Raw genomic sequence first — 20,637 nt, 5'->3', positions numbered from 1 at the left:
ATTCAATCATGTAACACTAGTTATCCATCATTTAAAAAAGAACAAAAATCTCTGGTACACTTTCTCTTTTGGCCCCCACCTTATTTCTTTCTTCCTTTTACAGAAAAACTTCTAGAAAGAATTGCCTACACTTGTCTCTAATTCTTGTTTTCCATTCTCTCTGCTCTACCAAAACATGTTTGTCAAGGTCACAATCGCTCAGGCCTCATAATCAATCTAGTAGCTGTATTTGATATAGGCAGTCACTCCCCTGTCCTTGGACTATCCATTCCCCACCCTTTGCCTTGGAGATCCCAGTGACCATCCCATCTCACTGGCCATGCCTTCAAAGTCTTTGCTAATTCCTCCTTGTCACCCACCCTCTGATCATCTGAGTGTCTTGGTGCTCCTCCCTGATCAGTCCTCCCATCCACTTTCACTCCCTTGGGGTTCTCCTCGGGTCTTACATCTTCAAATAACACATACATTGAGCTCTCTCCAGCCTGGATGGCTCCTCTGAACTCCAGCTGCCTGTTTCACATATATCCTACAGTAGGTATCCCACTGGACAGCCACTACATTCCTCAAATGTCCAGAATCCAATTTCGGATCATCCCCCACCCACCTGCTCCTTCCACAGTCCTCCTCTTGTAAATAGATGCCAACTTCTTCCTTCCAGATGTTTAAGCCAAAAACAAAGCAGTCACCTTGGACTCTTGTTCCTCGTGCTTCACATTCAATCCATCAGCAAATCCTACTGGTGTCATCTTCAGTACAGATTCAGAATCAGACCACTTGTCCTGTAGTTCCCCATCATCTGGATTACTGCATCAGTCTTCTAACTGGCCTCCTTGCTTTTACCTTAGCTGCCAGATCTATCTCAACACAATAGCCACACACATTGGAACACATCACCTCTCTGTACAAATCCCTCCGATGATTTGCCAACTCCCTCAGAATAAAGCTAAAGCCGTTACAAGTCCGTCATGATGAGGCTTTCACTCCTCCCTGATCTCATGTCCTCCCACTTTCTTCCTTACTCACGCTGCTCCAGCCACAGTGGCCTTCTTTGTCCTTCAACATTCCAGCACCTCCATGCTCTTCCCATGGCAGGAAGTCTATTCCCATGCTAGATGCATAAGTGACCTCTTCACCTCCTCCAGGTCTTGACTTAATTGTAATCTGTTTTACCCTCCTACTCACCATATTTTAAATCACAACCCCCTCCCAGCAAGTCTCATTCCCCTTTCCTTGCTTTTTCTCCTCACCAACCAACATCATCTGACATTGCATATATTTTACTTAGGTTTTTGTTTATTGTGTCTCCTTCCCCATAGGGCAGAGATTTTTATCTTTTTAACACTATGTCCCCAGGACGTAGAACACTGCCTGGCACATATTTGAAGTTCAGTAAATAGTTGATGGATATATGAATGCCTAATTAGCAGGAGGATGGGTGATCCTTGGCTTTTAGATTTCCAAAAGCAGATGACACGCCATTAAAATAATAGGTTTAAAAGGATGTTTGGTCCAGTCAGTTTTCCCACCAGAAACGGGCGAGATGAAAATGTAGAGGGGGAAAAGAAGCAAGAACTAGAGATTTGTGATGGTGTCTGATAAGGCACCCCCATACCCTCCCCCTTTAGGTTAGCCCAAAGCTATACATGGAAAATATTCCTCCATAAATTTGGGGATCTGGTAAACAGCAGCCACCAAGAAATTACCAGAGGAATTAGGGCATGGAGCATTTGGCAGAAGATGGCTGCCTTTGTCATCTCCTGTGGATCCCAGAGTTCATGGGAGAGCTGTACCATGCTCTCCAGAAGGGCTTGAAAGTGAGGCAAGAGAGAGAGAGAGAACAAGGGAACCTGAAAAGGTCTTATGGCCAATATGACAAGACTGTGTGGTCTATGTGCTCAGACATCGGTGGAAATCAGATCCAGAAAGGACACCTGCTGGTGACCAGGAGTCCCTCCCTGTGGAAATCATGACATGATGGAAGCCCAATACAGAATTTAGCTGCCCCCAGAGAAGAGTAAAAGCCCAAAACTGACTAAGAGTAAATCTTCACTGTTGCAGAATACCAGGACCTTTCTGCCATTGGGAAAAATGTGAACTCAACAGAGAGATTAAATTGAATTATAAAAAAAATAAGGTTTTAGCACACTTACAGGTGTGACTTGAAAATATCATTCCTGCCCTAGCTGGTTTGGCTCACTTAATAGAGCATTGGCCTGCGGATTGAAGGGTCCTGGGTTCGATTCCAATCCAGGGCACATGCTGGGGTTGGGGGCTCGATCTCCAGTAGGGGGCATGCAGGAGGCAGCCAATAAATGATTCTCTCTCATCATTGATATTTTTATCTCTCTCTCCCTCTCCCTTCCTCTCTGAAATCAATAAAAATATATCTAAAAAAAAAAAAGAAAGAAAAAGAAAATATCATTCCTGCCCTGGCTGATTTTGCTAAGGAGTTAGAGCATCAGCCCAAGCACCAAGAGGGTCGAAGGTTCAATTCCAGGTCAAGGGCACATACCTCAGTTGCAGGGTTATTCCCCAACCTGCTCGGGGCTCATGCTCTCTCTCTTTCTCTCTCTCTCTCTCTCTCTCTCTCTCTCTCTCTCTCTCTCTCTCCCCTCCCTCCCTTCCACTCTATCTAAAAGCAATGGAAAAATATTCTTGGGTGAGGATTTTAAAAATGTAAAAAAGAAAAGAAACAATATTCCTGCTATTTCACTAATCTGCCTTCCAATGAAATTATCTCAAGCCTGCTTCTCCCTGCCCTTCCTCAGGAAGTCCAAGAATACGTTAGCTTAGCCATAACAATGAGCCCCATGGAGAGAGGACAGCCCTTCCAGGTCTTAACCCAGATGTGCCGAAGCCAACCAACCCTCTGATGTTACTGTAATCCCATAATCCAAAGCTCCAAAAGGGTCAGATGTTTTCTCATTCCAAGTGTGTTCATGACCTCATTTTGCAATAACTAGGCATCCAGTCTTGGACCATGGCAGGGGGAAGAAACAAATGCAAAAGGCTTGATTGTTGAAGTGTCATCTCGGGCTTTGGCAAGAAGTCTGATCATTAAAACTTTATTTTCCCATGTTCAAGGTTCAAGGCTCCTCATCGTTCAGCCGGCCAAGCAAAAAAAGTCTGATCAAGGCACGGACTGGCAGCCTCTCCAATTTCAACTAATAACCAACATTCAGTTCCTGAGCAACCAGAGCCATGTAACAAAGACATGCTTCTCCAACCCTGATCCAGTCTAATGGGCACTCTAATCCCTCCGAAGACCCAAATCAGCACAGCACATTCCGAAGGTTTAATTTCCCGTTTTCATTCGGTGGGCCTAACACATTTTATGAATATGGGCAGCAAAACTGACAACAATAATCGAAGCCTGCCTTTCTGAGAAGGGAGGAAAGTGTAGGAGAGGGGTCATAGCACTTGTGATGACCACTTGAATCAACAAGAAAAGTTCTGGGTCAAATGTATGTATCACCAAAGTTATAATGTTAAACCTTGGGTCACTACGTTGAACTATATACACCCACCTCTAAAAAAGAAGTCCATTATTATTATTATTTTTAATTTTAAGCCGGCCTTCGTTGCCTATGTCAACCCAGAGATAGACATCTAGACTGTGTTGAAAGGAATTTCTCTCATAGCACAGATCATTATCATCAAGATGGTAATGACATAACAACCCAACACTGGGGTTATTGTGAGGCCCTGAGTTAATGTCTGTAAAGATATTCTGAGACCAGTAAAGTTTACCATGATAAATGCTCTTGTTGACATTGCCAATACCATCACTTTGATCCCCAACACTGCTGCCCCATAGCTTAACATTTGCATAACTGACATAATGGCATGATGCTTCCTCTAATTCTTTCATTAATGTCCTAAGGCTTAAGAAACTGAGCCTATTTGTTCATGTGCACACTAATACAAACACAGACGTAACATACACGTACTCATTTCTACATGTAGATCAGACAAACTCTCAGATATGCAGATACCCCAGTTTCAAACCTACCTCACCCCATGCATACTAAACCTCTTATGCCCCCCCCAAACCACACAAACATATGCCCACAGCCAGCTACCATGTTGATTCAGCAGAACTCTACACACCCATAACAAAAATCACTTAATTATTTCCACAAGTGGAACACTGGGCTTTCAACCTCTTGTTGACACTTTCACAGTCCTGCCCCCATGTCTGTCAAAGGGGGATCATTGCTCTGCTTACTCTTACTTCAAGCTGGACCAGCAGAGGTGGGAGGGAAGACCTTTAACCAAAATGCTGAATTGCTTCCAAAAGGCCCAGTGAATAAATGTGCCTGAAATCTAGCAAAGTCAAGCAGATGGTGAGCAGAGAAGGGTCAATTTGACTATTGGCCTGTTCCAGATGGGGGAGCCTGTGAGAAATCCCAGCTCACTGTCTCTTTCCCAACTCAGGAGCCTAAGGTGGGTATATGGGTCCATGACCTGATCCTTGGAGGACAGCATGACCACATACCCCCATTCAGAAAGCCCAGAAAAATGGAATCTATCCAGTAGGTTGAATGAAAAGGATCCCATCAGAGTCTTCAAACTTAGGAAGAAAGCAATGAGACATCACTAATTCAGAATCTGAGATGATTCCAATAGGGCCTGGGCCAAAGCTTACCTTACCTTCATTCTGCTTATGTAGACAATTTTGCTTAACAAGAGTTCCAACAATCTGCTTCAGAGAAAAACTCTTTTTGAAGGCCTTCCCAGAACTGCAGAAGCATTCATCAAACTAAAGACACTAATCTTAACTATCTTAAATTCAATTTTAAAAATATTTTGGGGGCACCTACTATGTGCCAAAGTCAACCGACTTCCTAGTTACTGTGTGTGTTTCCATACACAAAAAATCACATTACTTTTTAAATACTTATATTTTGAACTTGCTGTTAATTCAGTATGGTTTCCCCACGCCTCCGTGAATGTAAGAGCGGTGTTGAAGACACTGGATGGGTTAGTAAGCTTCACTGAGCATCCTCAGGAGGACCGGTGCTCAGCAGCCAGTTCCAAGCACTGTTCTGACCCAAGATAGGGGGCAGGGGTGGGACAGGAATGGTGACAGCACCAATAGGGGTTAAAAAGGCATTAAATTAGACCTCAGAGAAAACTTCTTGGACTGTATATTTCCAAGGAAAGCTGAGACTTTCCCTCTGGGAAGAGAAGAACCTTTTTTCTCTGGGTGGGAAGACAGGTCCCTCATGGACCAGGGGAAAGACCTCTCGGGAAGAGGGGAGCATGGCAGGGTGGAGACGGAGGCAAGAACCAATGGTTGGAGGGGACTGGGGCCTCCTCCTGCCTGATGAGGCCCTGGAGTTTGCCAGACAAGTTTCACCCCGGGCTGTCCCCCCTGCAGTGTGCATCCAGGGAGGAGGGGTGCACCCCCGAGGAGACCACAGGAATGCCAAGCAGGGGAAAGGCGCCATGAGCCAAGGGCTCCGGCAACAAGGATCCAATATCGGCGGGTGACTCCAGCCCCCGTAACAGGAGAGACCGTAAAGTATGCGCTCTGCTTCCCAACCAGCAAACACAGCAAATAACCAATTACTCCAAATAGCTAACAGATTTCGGCTCTGATTTCCCTCCCCTCGCCTCCCCTGTGCCTTCACTTGTCATTTGATGGGCGATTTGTATTTGCTCTGAGAAAATGAGCGAAGGAATGACTCACAAAGGAAGGTCCAGATCACACGCAGTGACAGGCATCAACCCTCCCTAATCAGAACTAATGGGAGTGGGGGGAGGCCAGGCTGCACTGGCAACACATCTGAATCGGGGATATTTTTAAAGAAGTACAGTTTTGTTACTTTCAAGCACATATAGTAATTTTTGCTAAACCAATATTGCCAAAAACATGTCCTTAAGAAACCCATTTTAGGAAGATAAGTATCTTCCCAATTAGCACAACGGACATACACCAAAGTACAGGTAAAATCACTGACGTTATTAACCTTCAAATATTCTGCCTTGAGCTCTTGAGTTCAGAGGTGCAACCATGAGACAAACCGCCTTGGATGCCTCTGGAAATGCTTCCTCACTTAGGAGCCACACCCTGTAATTGATTCCTTTGCTCAGAAAACCTTTGCTTCAAAGTCTGTGGATAAATGGTTGTCAGTACTCATGAGCTGAAATGAGGCATTCCCCCTGAAACTTGGAATTAAGGGAAATAGGTCTGTCCTTAGGGACTTAGACCATGAAATCAATGCATCGTGGTTCAAAGCAAGGAGAGGCAAAATCACCTCACGGGGAAGAGCGGCTCCTACACGGAGCCTTAACCCTAAGTGAGTAGATTGTACTCATACATCTAGAGAAAGAATATGTTCGAGAAAAAAAAAAGGGACTGGTCAGTCCTGAAAACAGAGGGAAAGAGGAGTAAGGGTTCACTGTTGAGAGACATTCACATCGGCACCTTCAGGGGAGAGGGGGCACCCGCTTAGGGACTAAACTGTCCCCACCGTTACCAGTAAAGGTAGATATATTCACCCATCTTGGTCAGCTGCCATCAAATTTCAAATCACTGAATTCTCTCTCCTCATTCTGATTCCTCACTCATTTCCAATCCCAATTTGGCTTCCCCATTGCTGAGCCCCATTACTAATGTTGTGGCCCCACCCCATAACAAAGAAACAGAATTTCCGGAGGACGAGGCCCAGAAATCCGGATTTTAAAAAGATTCCCAGGTGATTCTAATGTGCAGCCAAGGTTGAGAACCACTGCTATAGAGAGACCACAGCTAGACCACTATTCAAGGTCACATTCCCTAAGCAGAAGTATCTCTCATTGTAATCTCATAAACTGGCAACCCCAGTTTGACTTAAGAAATATGTATCCAACCCTAAGAAAACTGACCCATCAGGTTAAGGTCTGAAGCCACAAGATTAAGGATCCACTGAGCCAAGACTGTGGACACTTCCCTAAAAGAACAACCCTTCTGGTGGACCTGTTGGAGACAGTCCTTTATTTAAAAGATTCCTACATTGGCCCTGGCCAGTATCTCAGTGGTTAGAGCGTCCGCCCGAGCACTGAAGGGTCATGGGTTCGATTCTTGATCAAGGGCACGTACCTGGGTTGTAGGTTCGATCCCCAGCCCAGGTTAGGGTGCGTGCAGGAGGCAACCAATTTATGTGTCTCTCTGACATCTCTCTCTCTCTCTCTCTCTCTCTCTCTCTCTCTCTCTCTCTCACTGTCTCTCTATCTCTCCCCTCCTTCCATATCTCTAAAAAAAACACAGAAAAAAAAGATTCCTACATAGGAGTTGATAGGCAAGGACTGTGGCCCTGACCTGGCTAGCCAACACCTGGTGGCCACAACTACACCTCTTTAGCCCAGGAGAAAAGCCTCTGACCCTGCTTTCCTTCCTACGTCTCCACCCTGCTGGAGTCCTAACTGGCCAAGCAAAAATACAGCAACCTTTGGCTGAGTGCTTCCTTTTATCTAAGCTGGAGATTAGAGGGGGCCCATGCACTAGTGGGCATAAGCCATCTGGGCTCCCAGGACTTGACAAGCAAGGACTTCCCTCTGTAAGAATAGACAGAAAGAAGAGATTATGGTTCAAAACAAGGGGATCAGTATGAGGATTAAGACAAGTGGTTTGTTAAAGAACTGAGTAAATTAACAGAAGAAAACAAATGACTCATTTATATTCACAAGAAGTCTGAAGAGGCTACCACAGACACGAAGTCAGTTTGCAGTCCTGAAGGAAATATAACCGGCATCATCCACCAATTTAACTCCAGTCATCTACCAATTTACAAACCTGTGTTCAATATTTTAGTTCTACCTTTATGAACTACGTTTTTGAAGCATTACCTTTTAAGTAATCCATTTTTCTAATAAATAGTAACCCACGGTTACTATTTCTTTTCCTATGTCAGACTTCCTCCTAGTAACATCTTTTTTCTTCATAAAGTAGAGCCTACAGGAATTCCTTTAATTGGGTTAAGCTCATTGTAAAATTTCTCCATTTAAAATTATTGTTTTGAAATGTTTTTATTTCACCCTTAGCTTGGAAATACCAGCTTCACTGACACCTATTTTCTGTCAGCACTTGGAAGACATGATTTCACTATCTCTGGCCTCTGTCATGCTCTCGTCCTGCTAAATCTGAGAGCTGGTGTTTGTTTTTCTTTTATTCGTTCTGGATAGTTCTCAATCTTTTCAAATATTATATATTCCCCATTTACTCTATCAACAGATACAAAAGAACATTTAATAAAAGTTAATAAAAGTTCATGATAAAAATTCTTTGCTAACTAGTAATCGTTTCTCATTGGTGAAACATAAAAATAAGCACTTTTAAATTAGGACCAGATAAGAAAACTCTCTATTATCAGTTACTTGGAATATTAAACTGAAGGTCCTAGCCAGTACAATAAGACAAGAAAAATAAGCAATAAAAAAGAAAAAGAAATAAAAAGTACACAGGAGAATCAAATCTGTGATTAATCACAAATTATATGAGTTGCTACACAGAAAACCCAGAAGAATCCTCAAATCAGTAGACAGGAGAGTTCCATAAAGTTTCTGAATATAACACCAGCATATGAGAATTCATTTCATTTATATACAAGCCCAAAAAATAATCAGAAATGTACCTCAAAAAGCCCAAGTAAAAATAACAATAAAGCATAAACTAGCTAGAACTAAATCTAACAAAAACAGTACCAGACATTAAAGATGATCTAAATAAATGGAGAGACATTAAATATATCATGTTCATTGTTAAAATATTATAAAAATGTCAGCTCTCCACAAATTTATCCAGAAATTCACTGTAACTCACTCACAAATCACAACAGTTTTTTCAAAGAAGTTGGTGAGCTGATTTCAAAATTGAGGTAAAAAAGCCAAGGACAATAACAATAACACTCCTGAAAATGAACAGGTGCAATATTTCCTTTACCAGATGTCAAGGTTTATTATAAAGCTATAATAAATAAGACAGTGGAGTATTAGTACCAGGAAAGACAAATGGACCAGTGGAACAAACTAGAGAGCCCACAAACAGACTCACACTTAAATGGAAACCTGATATGGAGCACAGCTATCATTTATAGATCAATGAGACCAGACAGGTCATTCTGTAATGATATGAATTCACTGGTTATCTATGTGGGAAAAAATAAAAATCTAATCTCTACTTCACACTTCACACACACACACACACACACACACACACACACACACACACATCAATTCAGAGGGATTAAGGACTTAAGTATGGAAAGCAAAACTCTAGAATTTTTAGAAGAAAATGTGCATAAATTTGTCCTTTTAAAACAATTGTTGAAGCAAGAGAGAGATATAAAGTTATAGCCCAAGATATCCTATATATATATATATATATATATATATATATATATATATATATATAATAGGAATTTCATAGGAAGAGAGCTTAAAAATGACTTACGTCTACAAATTAAAGAAATTAGCCTCATAGAATTTTCAAACAGCTGGTTCTTCGGATAAAAAAACAACTATAAAGTAGATGAAGTGCTATTAAGTCTAGTAAGAAAGATAAAAACACAAATCTACAAAATTAGGAATGAGGGGGGAAACAGAACATATACTGAAGTCCTTCTTTTATTGTTATCATATGTATTAATAGGCAATATCGGGGAACTTCTAAGCCACCAAATTGACTAAAAAGTAGAAAGTGATCAAAGAATCCCCTTCCCGACAGGGGCTGGGCCCAATGTTACAAAGGAGTGCAGAGCTGATGCATCTTACACAATTACACAAGCTATGCATTCCTGCGATCAACTCATATAATTTGTGATTAATCTCAGATTTGATTCTTCTGTGTACTTTTTATTTCTTTTTCTTTTTTATTGTTTATTTTTCTTATCGTATTGATGCATCTTATACAATTCCATAAGATATAATTCAGAACTCACATAATATAACGCCATTTTCCAGAAAAGATAATGGGTACCCTATTTACCAGCTAAACCATAAACACAATTCACCTGGTCACCACCTTTATATATATATTTTATTGACTTCAGAGAGGAAGACTTCCGTTGCAGTAACTATAATACCAAGACCAACTGACCAGTTTGGGTTTACTCCAGGAATAATGCCCCACACCAGGGATCGAGCCCATAACCCGGGCATATGCCCTGACTGGGAATCAAACTGTGACCTCCTGGTTCATAGGTCAACACTCAACTACCGTGCCACGCTGGCTGGGCTGGCCACCACCTTTTAAATTACATAACTGTTAATCATTTTTTTATTTTTTTTATTGCTTAAAGTAATACAAAGGGTATTACATATGTGTCCTTTTTTTTTTCCCCTGCCCTTGACTATATCATTACATATTTTGTATACAAGCAAGACTATTAAAATATTTCTATCATGTAATTTCCAACTTGCATAATTCAAATTCATAAAGATTGGCACAAATGTATTTTCAACCCTTGAAGAAATAATCATTGTAATGCCATAGAGACTGTTCAAGATCACAGGAAATGAGAGTCTACCACAAAAAAAATATTTTATGAAAATATTATAACCCTGATATCAAAACCTAGAAAAATAAACATAAGCCTTATTAATAGAGATACAAAAATCCTAAATAAGTAATAGCAAATCTAACTCAGTGATAACTTTTAGAAATTCTAGTCACAAACTTCCTTGTAATAAATCAATAAACACTATCCATTCTCTCAACTAACAGTCTACTGACTGTGGTCCAGAGGCAGCTGAAAACCTGTGGCTCATCTAGAATGTCCACTGCAGCTCAAAGCAGAGGCGCTGTATGTTGACCAAGAGTCAACTGTACTTGTTCTTAAACCAGTTTATGCCAGTTGTACTAATATGGTAATTAGATCAATGCGTAAGTATTACAAAAATATATAAAATTTGAATTTAAAAAGAAAGGACATATATCTATGAAAACTAATTTAATGCGGGGTGTTTTGTTTTTAATGACAAAAGTTAAAGATAAGTGGGACTTTTAAAAGGTGGAAGGAGGGGATCTTAAACTTTAAAAGTACCCCATACAAATTTTTTGCAGGTATTCTTAAGATCTCATCAAACTTCAATAAACCTAAAGGGAAAATAATAGGTAATGCACTTCAGATGTGGTTTATACCAGAACAATGACCACACTCAAATAGCAAATCCAAATTCAAAGAGGCCTTGGCACATCCAAATAATTGACAAATGAAAATACATGGATACGGTTAGAAATTAAATGTTTATGGTACATATGTATGACTTTTAATGAGTCCTTATAGAATCAACTTTTTCAATTAGCCAATCACCTACCTTCCTTGATCAATTACATAAGAGGACTTTAGCTGCAGTAACTATAATACCAAGACCAACTGACCGGATTGGGTTTACTCCAGGAATGCAGGACAATTATACATTACATCAACAGAACAATGGGAAGCAACATGATTGACTTGATAAATGCCAAATAGCATTGGGTAACATTAAACTTCTGTACCTAATTTTAAACTATTAGTGAACTAATAATAAAGGGTACAACTTAACAAAATCAAGAATATCTATCTGAAACTACCAATCATTATCATAATTAATGGAAAAATGGTAGAGGCCTTCTCATTAGAATCAGTAACTAAATATGTTTGCTCACTAGCATCTCAATTATCAAATGTTATTTTGGAAAAAGAAATAAAGTATAAATTAGAAAAAAGGTAGCATTTATTATTGTTTGAAGAAAACAATCTTACCTACCCGAAAAAACCAACAGAATCAATTAACAACTGTCAGAACTAATGAAGAAGCTTAATAAAGATTATACTTCAAAGTAAACAAATAAAAATATTGTTTTCCTATATTCCAGAAATAACCAGTTAGACAAAGTCATAAAAAAAAGATATTCCACTTAGCAACAAAGGCTAAAAAATACATAGGAATAAACGTAATAAAAAATGGGCTGGACCTATATAAAGTAAATTTAAAAATAACCCATCTAAATAAAATAAAATAATAGTAGAAATTAGGGGAAAAAATGTCCAATGATAGGACAATAGTTAAAACTTTATGGGTGTCCATATAATGAAATGACATGCTGCTATATTTTAAAAGAATGTAAAGATATGGGAAAACATTCACAATATACTTTTAAGTAAAAGAAAATGCGGATTATTAAAAATTATATGATTCCATTTTGTAAAAATAATAAAATATGTGCATAAAAGATACCTAAAAATATAGGCACATTATAACCTTAACAGTGCTTGTCGCCAAACTGGTAGGAATACAAGTGGCTTCAACTTTCTGTCTGACACTTATCTGTGTTGTCTATAGTCTCTACAATGGATAAATCAGAAAAAAAATCTAAAATATAGATTGCCTTCTCCTAAAAGCCCATAAAACACCCACTACAGCAATGCCTCCCTGGCACCATGAATGGAACTGAACTTTTGGCAGGTCCTGTCTCTTCTGCGCCCCCTGCAGCTCAGGGACTCCCCCTTGGCCCTCAGCTTGGGATTTCGTGAGTGTATGTGGAAGGCCAGACACCAAAGTCCTCTTCCTGGAAGGATCCCCAACCCCCCAAGATGACAGGTAGGAAAGAAGTGGCCCCGCTGGGAACTGCAGGAGCAGGCCGTGGGCACCCGCAGACCTCTCAGAAGAGGCTGCTGGGGACGGCCAGGGTTCCTCGGTCACACACACCCTTCATGCCTCTGGGAAGACAGAGAAAGTCAGCCTGCCACTGCCCACAGAGGCTTCTCGTGTCCCATGTCCCAGCAGTCAGGGTCCAATCTAGAGACTTCCCTGTTTCCACTGGCTCATGCAACCCCACCCACACCACACCCCCAGTCCTCATGCAGTTCAATGGAATTAAGGAAAATCCCAGCATGCACTGAGAGATAACTCAGGGATGTCTGTTTCCGTGCGTCTTCCTTTAGCTTTCTCCCCACCTGCTCCATCACGGCACAGGGCAGATAACTGTTTTCTGCGGGGGCTCAGGAAATACTTCCTTTCTTCCCCTCCACTCCCCCTTCCTCATCCCGTCCCCATTCCCAGCCCCCCAGGGAAATCAAGGAACCCACAAACAGGTAAATAATACATACATGAGGACTGGATGGAGAAGATGCCATGTTAGTGGGGGCCGAACCCGACAGACCGTCTGCAAGCTACAAATTAAACACGCTGGTTAGCAACACGATGAGACAAACCACTTCAGGAAAGGCCGAGAGCCCCGAGGAAGCACTGTCCTCGACCAGGCACCCTCCGCTCTCCCTCCAGGGAGGCTGTGAAGCTGCGGGAGGAACATGTGCTTTGGAGTTGAACAAGCCTGGCTTCAAATCCTGGCCCCGTTGCTTTACCCATTGCATGCCCTTGGCCAAGCACCTGACCTGTCAGAGTCAGCATCCCCATCTGGAAAATGGGGCGAAAGCTCCCCTCACACAGCAACCGTAAGTGAGGATGAGATAAAGGCCATGCACGCCTAGCACAGGTGAGGCACAGGGGGGTGATCAGCCAATGCCTGCATCTGGCCCACGTCCTCACTGCCTTTGGCCATTGACTCAATGCCACTCTTACATGCCCCCCTTCCTTTTAAACGTCCCTGATGGTTTCTTCTGACAGCTGAGCTACACCAACGCCTGCTTGGGCACAGTTCCAAGGCGGAGGAGCAAAGGAGCACAGCACATGCAAGAGAGAGAAGGTTCAGGCCAGGAACATAGGGCTGGAGGGGTGGGAGACCGGCTGGACCAGGGCTCCCAGGGCTAGACCCTCTCTTCCTTTGAGCCTGAGCAGGGGGCTCTGGGGAGTCCAGAGGAGGCCAAGCCCAAGCCGTCCTCCTTCCCTGGGCAGGAAGGGCCTGGGAGACATGCTCACCTGGGATCAGGAAGGGCTCAGGAACGCCTGGCCAGTGAAGCCTGCTAGAAACTGGGGGGACTTGGCAACTACAGACTCACCCCTGCCCTGTGAAGGGACAGCACTGAGGGAACCCTCGTCTCCCCTGGACTAGGCCTCAGGGTTGGTCAGAGCCAGAGCTGGGCAGGAAAGCGGAAGGGCCAGTGGGCACCCAGCCAGGCTGCTGGATGGCTCTGGGGGGGCTGGCCACAGGTTGGTGGGTGTGGTGTGACCCCGGAACAGACCAGATGAACTCCATGTGAAACCCCCAGCTGCCCAGAGACGGCCGGGCCAAGTAGCAGCTCTGCCCCCTCCTATTCTCATCCTGAACCTCACAGAAGCCTTACTGTTATTTTTAATACGGTTCGTTTTTAGAAAGGTGAGAGGGAAACCGGCAGTTCACCAGAGCAAGAGGGAGAAAAAATAAAGCTAAACATAGTGCTCCAAAGATCTGGTCCAGCTTCCGAAATTACACGTTCCCCTTTGGGACTCGGGCATAATTTGCCGCTCCGGTTCTAGGAGCCCATTTCTAGGAGCCCATTTCCACCTTCACGGCGTCCCAAAGACTATAACCGGAGCAGCCAGCTCAAAATTAGCCCCGACCGGGCAGGCAGGGAGCAGCCAGCCCCAGCACCCCACCCACCGCACCCCACGGTGGGGGGCACAGGTCAGCATGCCTTGGGAAGCTTCCTGCATGCTAGCCGGGGTTTCCTCCCTAACCCCCAAGCCCATCACACACACACACACACACACACACACACGGTCCCACTACCAAGCCCTTGCCCAGCCACTCTACCCACCAGAAAAGCCTTCCTCTCCCCTCTGCTGTTCCAACCCCATGCCCTCGGAGAAGCTTTCCTGATTACTTTGGCCACACTGACCTCCAAGGGCCAAGAGAGCCCATGATCTTGGTGTCCTTGCTAATAAAGCGTTTCATCACTTTGATGCCACCCTGGGCATCTCATTTTAAATCTGCTAACATGTCTCTCATCTGTCTCCCAACCAGAGTGAAAACATCCCCAGTGTGCTCCTGCTCTTTATCCCTCCTCAGCACACACGTATTCCCCACCCCCAGAAATTCTTCTCACGAGACTTAAAAAGGAGACCCCCCTCCCCTATCCAGAGTGGTCTCTCATGATTATAGCCAAGAGTCACCCTTCACCAGGTGTCCCCAGGGGCATCTAGTGGTTGGAAGTGGGGTGACATATGGGGTGAACAGAGGACACCACCTCTACTTTGAGCTTGAAGGCCCTCTCTAGGGAGGAGCAGGTTCCGTGTGTTCCTGCACCCTGATTCTCTCTCCATCTTCATAATCAGAACACCAGAGCTAGCTCAATGAAAAAGCAGCTTAGTAAACAAAGACCCCAGTTTTGTTTTAAAGATAGAGTCCAATTCAGAGTCAGAGACATAATCGGAGACAGGAGAAACCCAGGAGAAAGGCAAGGCTAGAGAATGACGGGTTGGTGGCAGTTCATTCAGATTGCGTTCTTGGTTGAAGGCAATGCCTATTTGTTCATTTGTCTTTATTTTCCAAATTTGATATCATGAACATATATTTGTAATCAGAAAAAAATAGGTGAGATCCTTTTTTTTTAAGGCAGAACACTAGATGGATAAAAGACCTCCCTGCCCCCTCTTTGAAGATACACATACACACACACACACACACACACACACACACACACACACATCCACCCCCAGGCTATGGATCTGAAATCTATATAAAGGACAGCCACACAGACCAAGAATCAACCATGGAGTTAACCTGTGTGAGCCTATCTCATCCCAGCCCTCACACCATGGAGAAGAGTTCACAGGGTCAGGCACCCACTCCTGAGGGACCATCCTCACCCCCAAAGGTGGGTGCTGACCTATGAGCCCTGGAAGGTGGAGTAGAAAGATCTGCATTATATGTACATTTTAGATCATCTCTAGAATTGGCCACTCTTGACAGAAACCAAAACATTTCTAGAACCTTGAGTGTCCCTGAGTGTCCGTCCAATGACTCGAGCATCAGGAAAGTCTGAGGTGATGTTTTTCAACATGTGGCAGGCTCATCCCAGGAACAGGGCAGATGATGGTGAGAAGTTATACAGCAGAGAAGGTGCGACCAAAGAAGGAGATGGAGGGACCAAGACAGAAGCCAGATGTGGCAAGAGCATATTTGAAGTTGGGAAGGTGCCCTGAGCTGGGTCCACAGCCCAGACCTGGTGAGCATCACAACAGGGGCCACATCACGGAAAGAATGAAACAGGCTGCTGAGAAACATGGGTGAACAAGCAGGAGCCAGGAGAAATCTAAATTCTTGTCCCTCCCGTCCTCAGAGGCCAGAGCCCTCCATTCTATCTGCACTGGGGGAGCAGAGAGGGGAGGAGAGCTCAGCCAGAATTATCTGGCAAAGCATTTGCTACTGGAACCTCTGCCTCTTGGATCAGCCTCGGAATGCCCAGTCCTCCCAAGTGCCAGAGGATGTGCAGGAAAGACAGAGTGAGTAAAAGATTTCCTGCACCAGCCAAATCGAACCAGTGGATCTCAGAGGAAAATGCAATACAAAAGCACTTTCCCCTAACCCCCCGCCCCCATCAGACCCCATCAGGGCAGGGCTTCCTAGACACCAGGAACGGTTTCCATGCTCTCCTTGAGAGCAGGGTCATGTCTCCTCCATCAGACGGGGAGATCAGTGAGGGGAGAGTCTAAACCTCCTCCATCAGAGCAGGCGGACTTCACATCCTCCTTCTGTCTGCCCACCGGAGACCCTGTGAGCCGAGCCCGGATTCCAGCTTCCCGCCCTCTGTCTGGCCAGCAGCTCTAGCCCGAGTGGCTGTGCGACCACAGAGGACAGACCCTATTCTGCCTCAGACCCCTGCCCCAGTTCACTGATGTCAACACCAGGAGGATGACCAGACGGGCCTCCTCATCGTCTGCCTCTGGCTGTGCTTGTAGCCAGCAGGACCCAAAATAGTCCCTCCTCCCTGCATCTGTAGACGTTTTGAGGGCAGCACACACAGAACGGAAATCCTGCTGGGCAAGCCCCACGCTTCCCTGCACAGACTCAGACAGCCCGCTGAGAGGGTGGGAAGCGGGAGCCAGGATCAGGCAGCCTGGAGTTTGGGGCTAATTATCTGCCTAATTCGGCTACAAACACCCACCCAGGCCTGAAAGCACTAGCACCCAGTACAGCGGAATCCTTGCAGGGCCAGCTGAAATGTCCCCTTGGGTTTCCCCAGTCAAGAGAAGCTCCTGCGTAGACCCCCTACAGAGTGTGGGCATGTCACCCATCTGTCCATCTGCCCACCCACCGTGCATCCACCAATCCAGGCAGACTTCACTGGATATCTCCTGCTAAGTCAGGTCCTCTGCTAAGTAAGCATTAAGGACACAAAGAGAAACATGCCCAGTCACTGCCCTAAGCCTAGTCTAGGAAGGACACTGCCATTTACAGAGACAAGCAGGACCTAAGGCAGGTGCAATGACCAACATACAGACAAGATTTGCAGGGAAGGGGGAGGAGCCAGGGAAGAATTCTGGAAGGAGGTGACTAAAACTAAGTTGAGTCTTAAAGAATGATCAGGTGTCCCCAGCAGAAAGGATGGTGGGGCAGAGCCCTGGAGAGCCACAGACACGGGAGAAATGGAGAGCTTGGGACTTCTGAGGACTCTCAACATCAGAGAAACTATAGAGCAAGAACTCTTGTTCTGGCAGCAGTGAGGCCCGGGGCTGAACACAAGGACACTCCCTGCAAAGTGAGATGATGAGCAAGTGATAAAGAAGAGGCTATCAGCCCATAATGTCAGAGGGAAGCCCCTATCAACACACCTGCAGGGACAGCTTTGAGGATCCTGAGCCCAACACCAAGTCTGCTCTCCTGCTCTCAATGCTGATATTGGATTGATGGTTTAAAGAAAACAAACCCTCCGAAGTGCTACACCATCCCGTCCCGGGGTGAATAAGCAGGCTCTGGGCATGAGGACACAGCTGCTAACTGCGTAGACAGGGAGGCTCTGCCCCCAGGCAGCCCCAACGCTCTGGGAGCCCCAGGTGCCAGGGGTGTGACCAGCATCATGCAAAGCTGAGAGGAGGTGACAACCTAGAACAGATGGCCAGTTTGAGGCCTATGCTCGCTCGTGGTGAGGCCTTTCTCCATCTCCACTGCAGGAAGGACTGGGTGGTCTCAGCCCGACAGGACTCAGAGCCACCCCAGGTCCCCAGGTGGGAAGAGTGCTCCCCCTCAGTGAGAGATGCCACACACACCCTGCCATGCTGTTTGGCATGGGTGTCTGACTCACCAGCTGGCTCTATGTTGCCAAGTGCATAGCAAAGGGACACCACTTACCTGCAGCAGGTTGGGACACCCTTGGAATAAGGCCCCCTCCCGCCCCTCTCCCTTCCTTTTCCTGGACATGGAGGAATGCAGGAGGTGGAGAGACTTGGACAAAGACCCCTCCTTCCAGGCCCCTCCATCTGTATGGTGTCCTTCCACCCAGGTCCAGAGGGAGACCTCTTGTAAAGGCCATGTGATAAGGAAGGGAGAGCAGAAGGAGTGGGAGAGATGAGGAAGGGGGTGGGGAGCAATCAAGACCAGCTCTTGGCCGGAACCAGTGTCTCTCCCCCAGGACCCAGTTCATCCTACCTGGATGGGGATGAGGGGCTCCTTATCGTCAATGTCAATGAGCACATCTTCCCCAGGACTGAGTAAGCTCACATCATCTGTAGGAGAGACCAGTGTCCAGGCCTGAGAGGGGGCTCCCTCCGGGATCGCGTCCCTCCTCAGCCACAAGACGCAGGGAACTATGAGACAAAACCCGTCTCTCTCTCCACACTTCTCAATCTTCCTCCTTCTCCCACCCAATTCTTCCCTCTCCCATCTCTGTCCCTCTCATCTTCCTTCACATTCCCTGTCTCCTGAATGGCCCTCTTCCTCCCTTCCCATTCCTCCCCTCCCTCCTCATACCACTGAATCCCAGCATCTCTCTCTCCCTCAACCACCTCCCACTTCAGCCCTCACCTCTCAGCCCCTACAAACACGTGTACCTGCTCCTGGTGTGCCCAGCCCAGATCCAAGCTATACCCTGGGGGAGATGAGATCCCTACCCTTCTGGTCAGCTGAGCAGAAACCACCCCTCAGTCAGGTCCCAGTAAAAGCAGAGCTTCAGGACAACTCTCAGTGGAAGTCCCACCTGCCCAAGGCCCCTCTGCCAGGCCCTCCCCATCAACAACCCCTCCACCTACCTGGGCCACCCTGTGGGGATGCACTCTCCCCTGAGTAGGGGTCACACAGGAAGCTCTCCAGAGAGCGGATGGTACACTGACCGACCACAGGCCGGCGGCCAAACTGGCGGTTATCAATGACCTTGATCACGATGGGGGGACAGTAGAGCTCCTCCCTGGGCAGCATCTGGGCAGAAGAGGAGGGAAGTTCTGAGCAGTGGCCTAAACCCATCTCTGGGAGGTCTCAGAGGAGGGGGGACAAGCCCAGGGAGAGAGAATGACTATGAACCCACATGTAACCTCCAGTGGCCATGACACCAAGGTGGTGGCTGGCTGAGCCCACGAGCTGGCCAGGGAAGTAGAAAACACACACCTTTCCTCCTGCCTCTTGAACAGTCTACGTGGAGGCCAGCTTTTCCCCCACAGCCTTACCTTCCAAACACATCAGCTCAGCCCAGAGTGAAAGCAAGTCTCCTTTCCCTGAACCCTCACTGGCTGGGAGGGGACGAGGGGAGAAGTTGGCCCAGGACTCAACATTTCTTGCAGACAGTCCCCCCCAAGTGGATACTCAGGAGTTGGCTTATAGTCCCAGATTCTTCTCCCCACCCCACCTCCCCAGCCCCAAAAGCACTTTGAACACAACTTGAAATAATTTATATGCTCTCCTTCGGTGGCGGGTTTGGCTCAGCCAAGAGGAGGCTCCTGTTGACAGCCACTGGGCCTGGAATTTCTATAGTGCTTTCATCTTGCAAACCATGTTCCCTTCCTCAGGCTGGCCTTGATCCGGCCACTAGGCCCAGGCAGCCCCGGGAGCTGGAGAGGACTGGGGGCCGGAGGGCGGTAAGGTGAGCCCATCTGTGGAGGCCCAGGTGGGGAGGCTGGTCAGGGAAGGTTTGGAAGATTAGAGCCCTGGCGGGCCCCGAGGGGAACTTCAAAGGATAGAGACCTTCCCTAAAAGAGAGAACAGCCATGGTGATGGGTCCTTAGGACCTCTGCGGACTCGGGATCTGGGTAGTCGGGAGCAAGCTGGTCCCATCGGTGTTGCTCATAGGCTTCACCTCTTCCGGTGAGGAGAGCGTGAGCATTTCCTCCCACTTTCATAGACAAGCGAGGTGGGAGAGACACCGTGACCACACAGGTTCCCAGAGGAGTCGGAGCAGATTCCCAGACTGCTGGGGGTTGCCAGGAGGTTCTAGCCACCAGGGCACTGGAAGAGGACTGCAGGGGGTTCAGGCTCACCACTTCCATGAAGAGGGTGCAGATGTCAAAGTTGGGGTTCTTCCGGAGGTTCCTGATGACACAGGACTGTACCGTCTGGCCCCCGCACTCCACCACAAGGCTGGGGGAGGAGACATTGGCCAGCTGGTAACTCTTCATGTTCCGCAGGCCCCATGCCAGGATCTGGGGACACAGAGTGAGGAGAGCAGCTAGAAAGGCCATGGGAAGGCTGGGCCAGGAAGGGGAAGGTCCAGGCTGCCCTCCAACCCCCACACGGGAGCCAGGCTCACCTCGATGGCGGTCCGCTGGAGAACTGGCTTGATGTTCTGGGGAACCATGTAGATG

The 20,637-nt window shown here is 46.2% G+C and overlaps 1 protein-coding gene across 1 annotated transcript in view; it reads right to left on the bottom strand.

Annotated features, from left to right (window-relative positions):
* DYSF (dysferlin) overlaps positions 1 to 20,637 on the bottom strand; it is a 200,418-nt gene that overhangs the window by 35,813 nt on the left and 143,968 nt on the right. Inside the window, exons 40-43 of the mRNA XM_006096805.3 lie at positions 20,583 to 20,637; positions 20,314 to 20,475; positions 19,096 to 19,261; positions 18,497 to 18,573 (exon numbers count right to left, since the gene is read on the bottom strand). Coding sequence (XP_006096867.1) covers positions 18,497 to 18,573; positions 19,096 to 19,261; positions 20,314 to 20,475; positions 20,583 to 20,637 — 460 coding nt within the window. The remainder of the gene's footprint in view (positions 1 to 18,496; positions 18,574 to 19,095; positions 19,262 to 20,313; positions 20,476 to 20,582) is intronic.

This window comes from Myotis lucifugus, unplaced genomic scaffold (genome assembly GCF_000147115.1).
Source record: "Myotis lucifugus unplaced genomic scaffold, Myoluc2.0 scaffold_186, whole genome shotgun sequence".
In the NCBI taxonomy this organism is placed as follows: Eukaryota; Metazoa; Chordata; class Mammalia; order Chiroptera; family Vespertilionidae; genus Myotis; species Myotis lucifugus.
The sequence above is the reverse complement of the archived record's forward strand: the minus strand, read 5'-3'. Positions and strand labels throughout refer to the sequence as shown.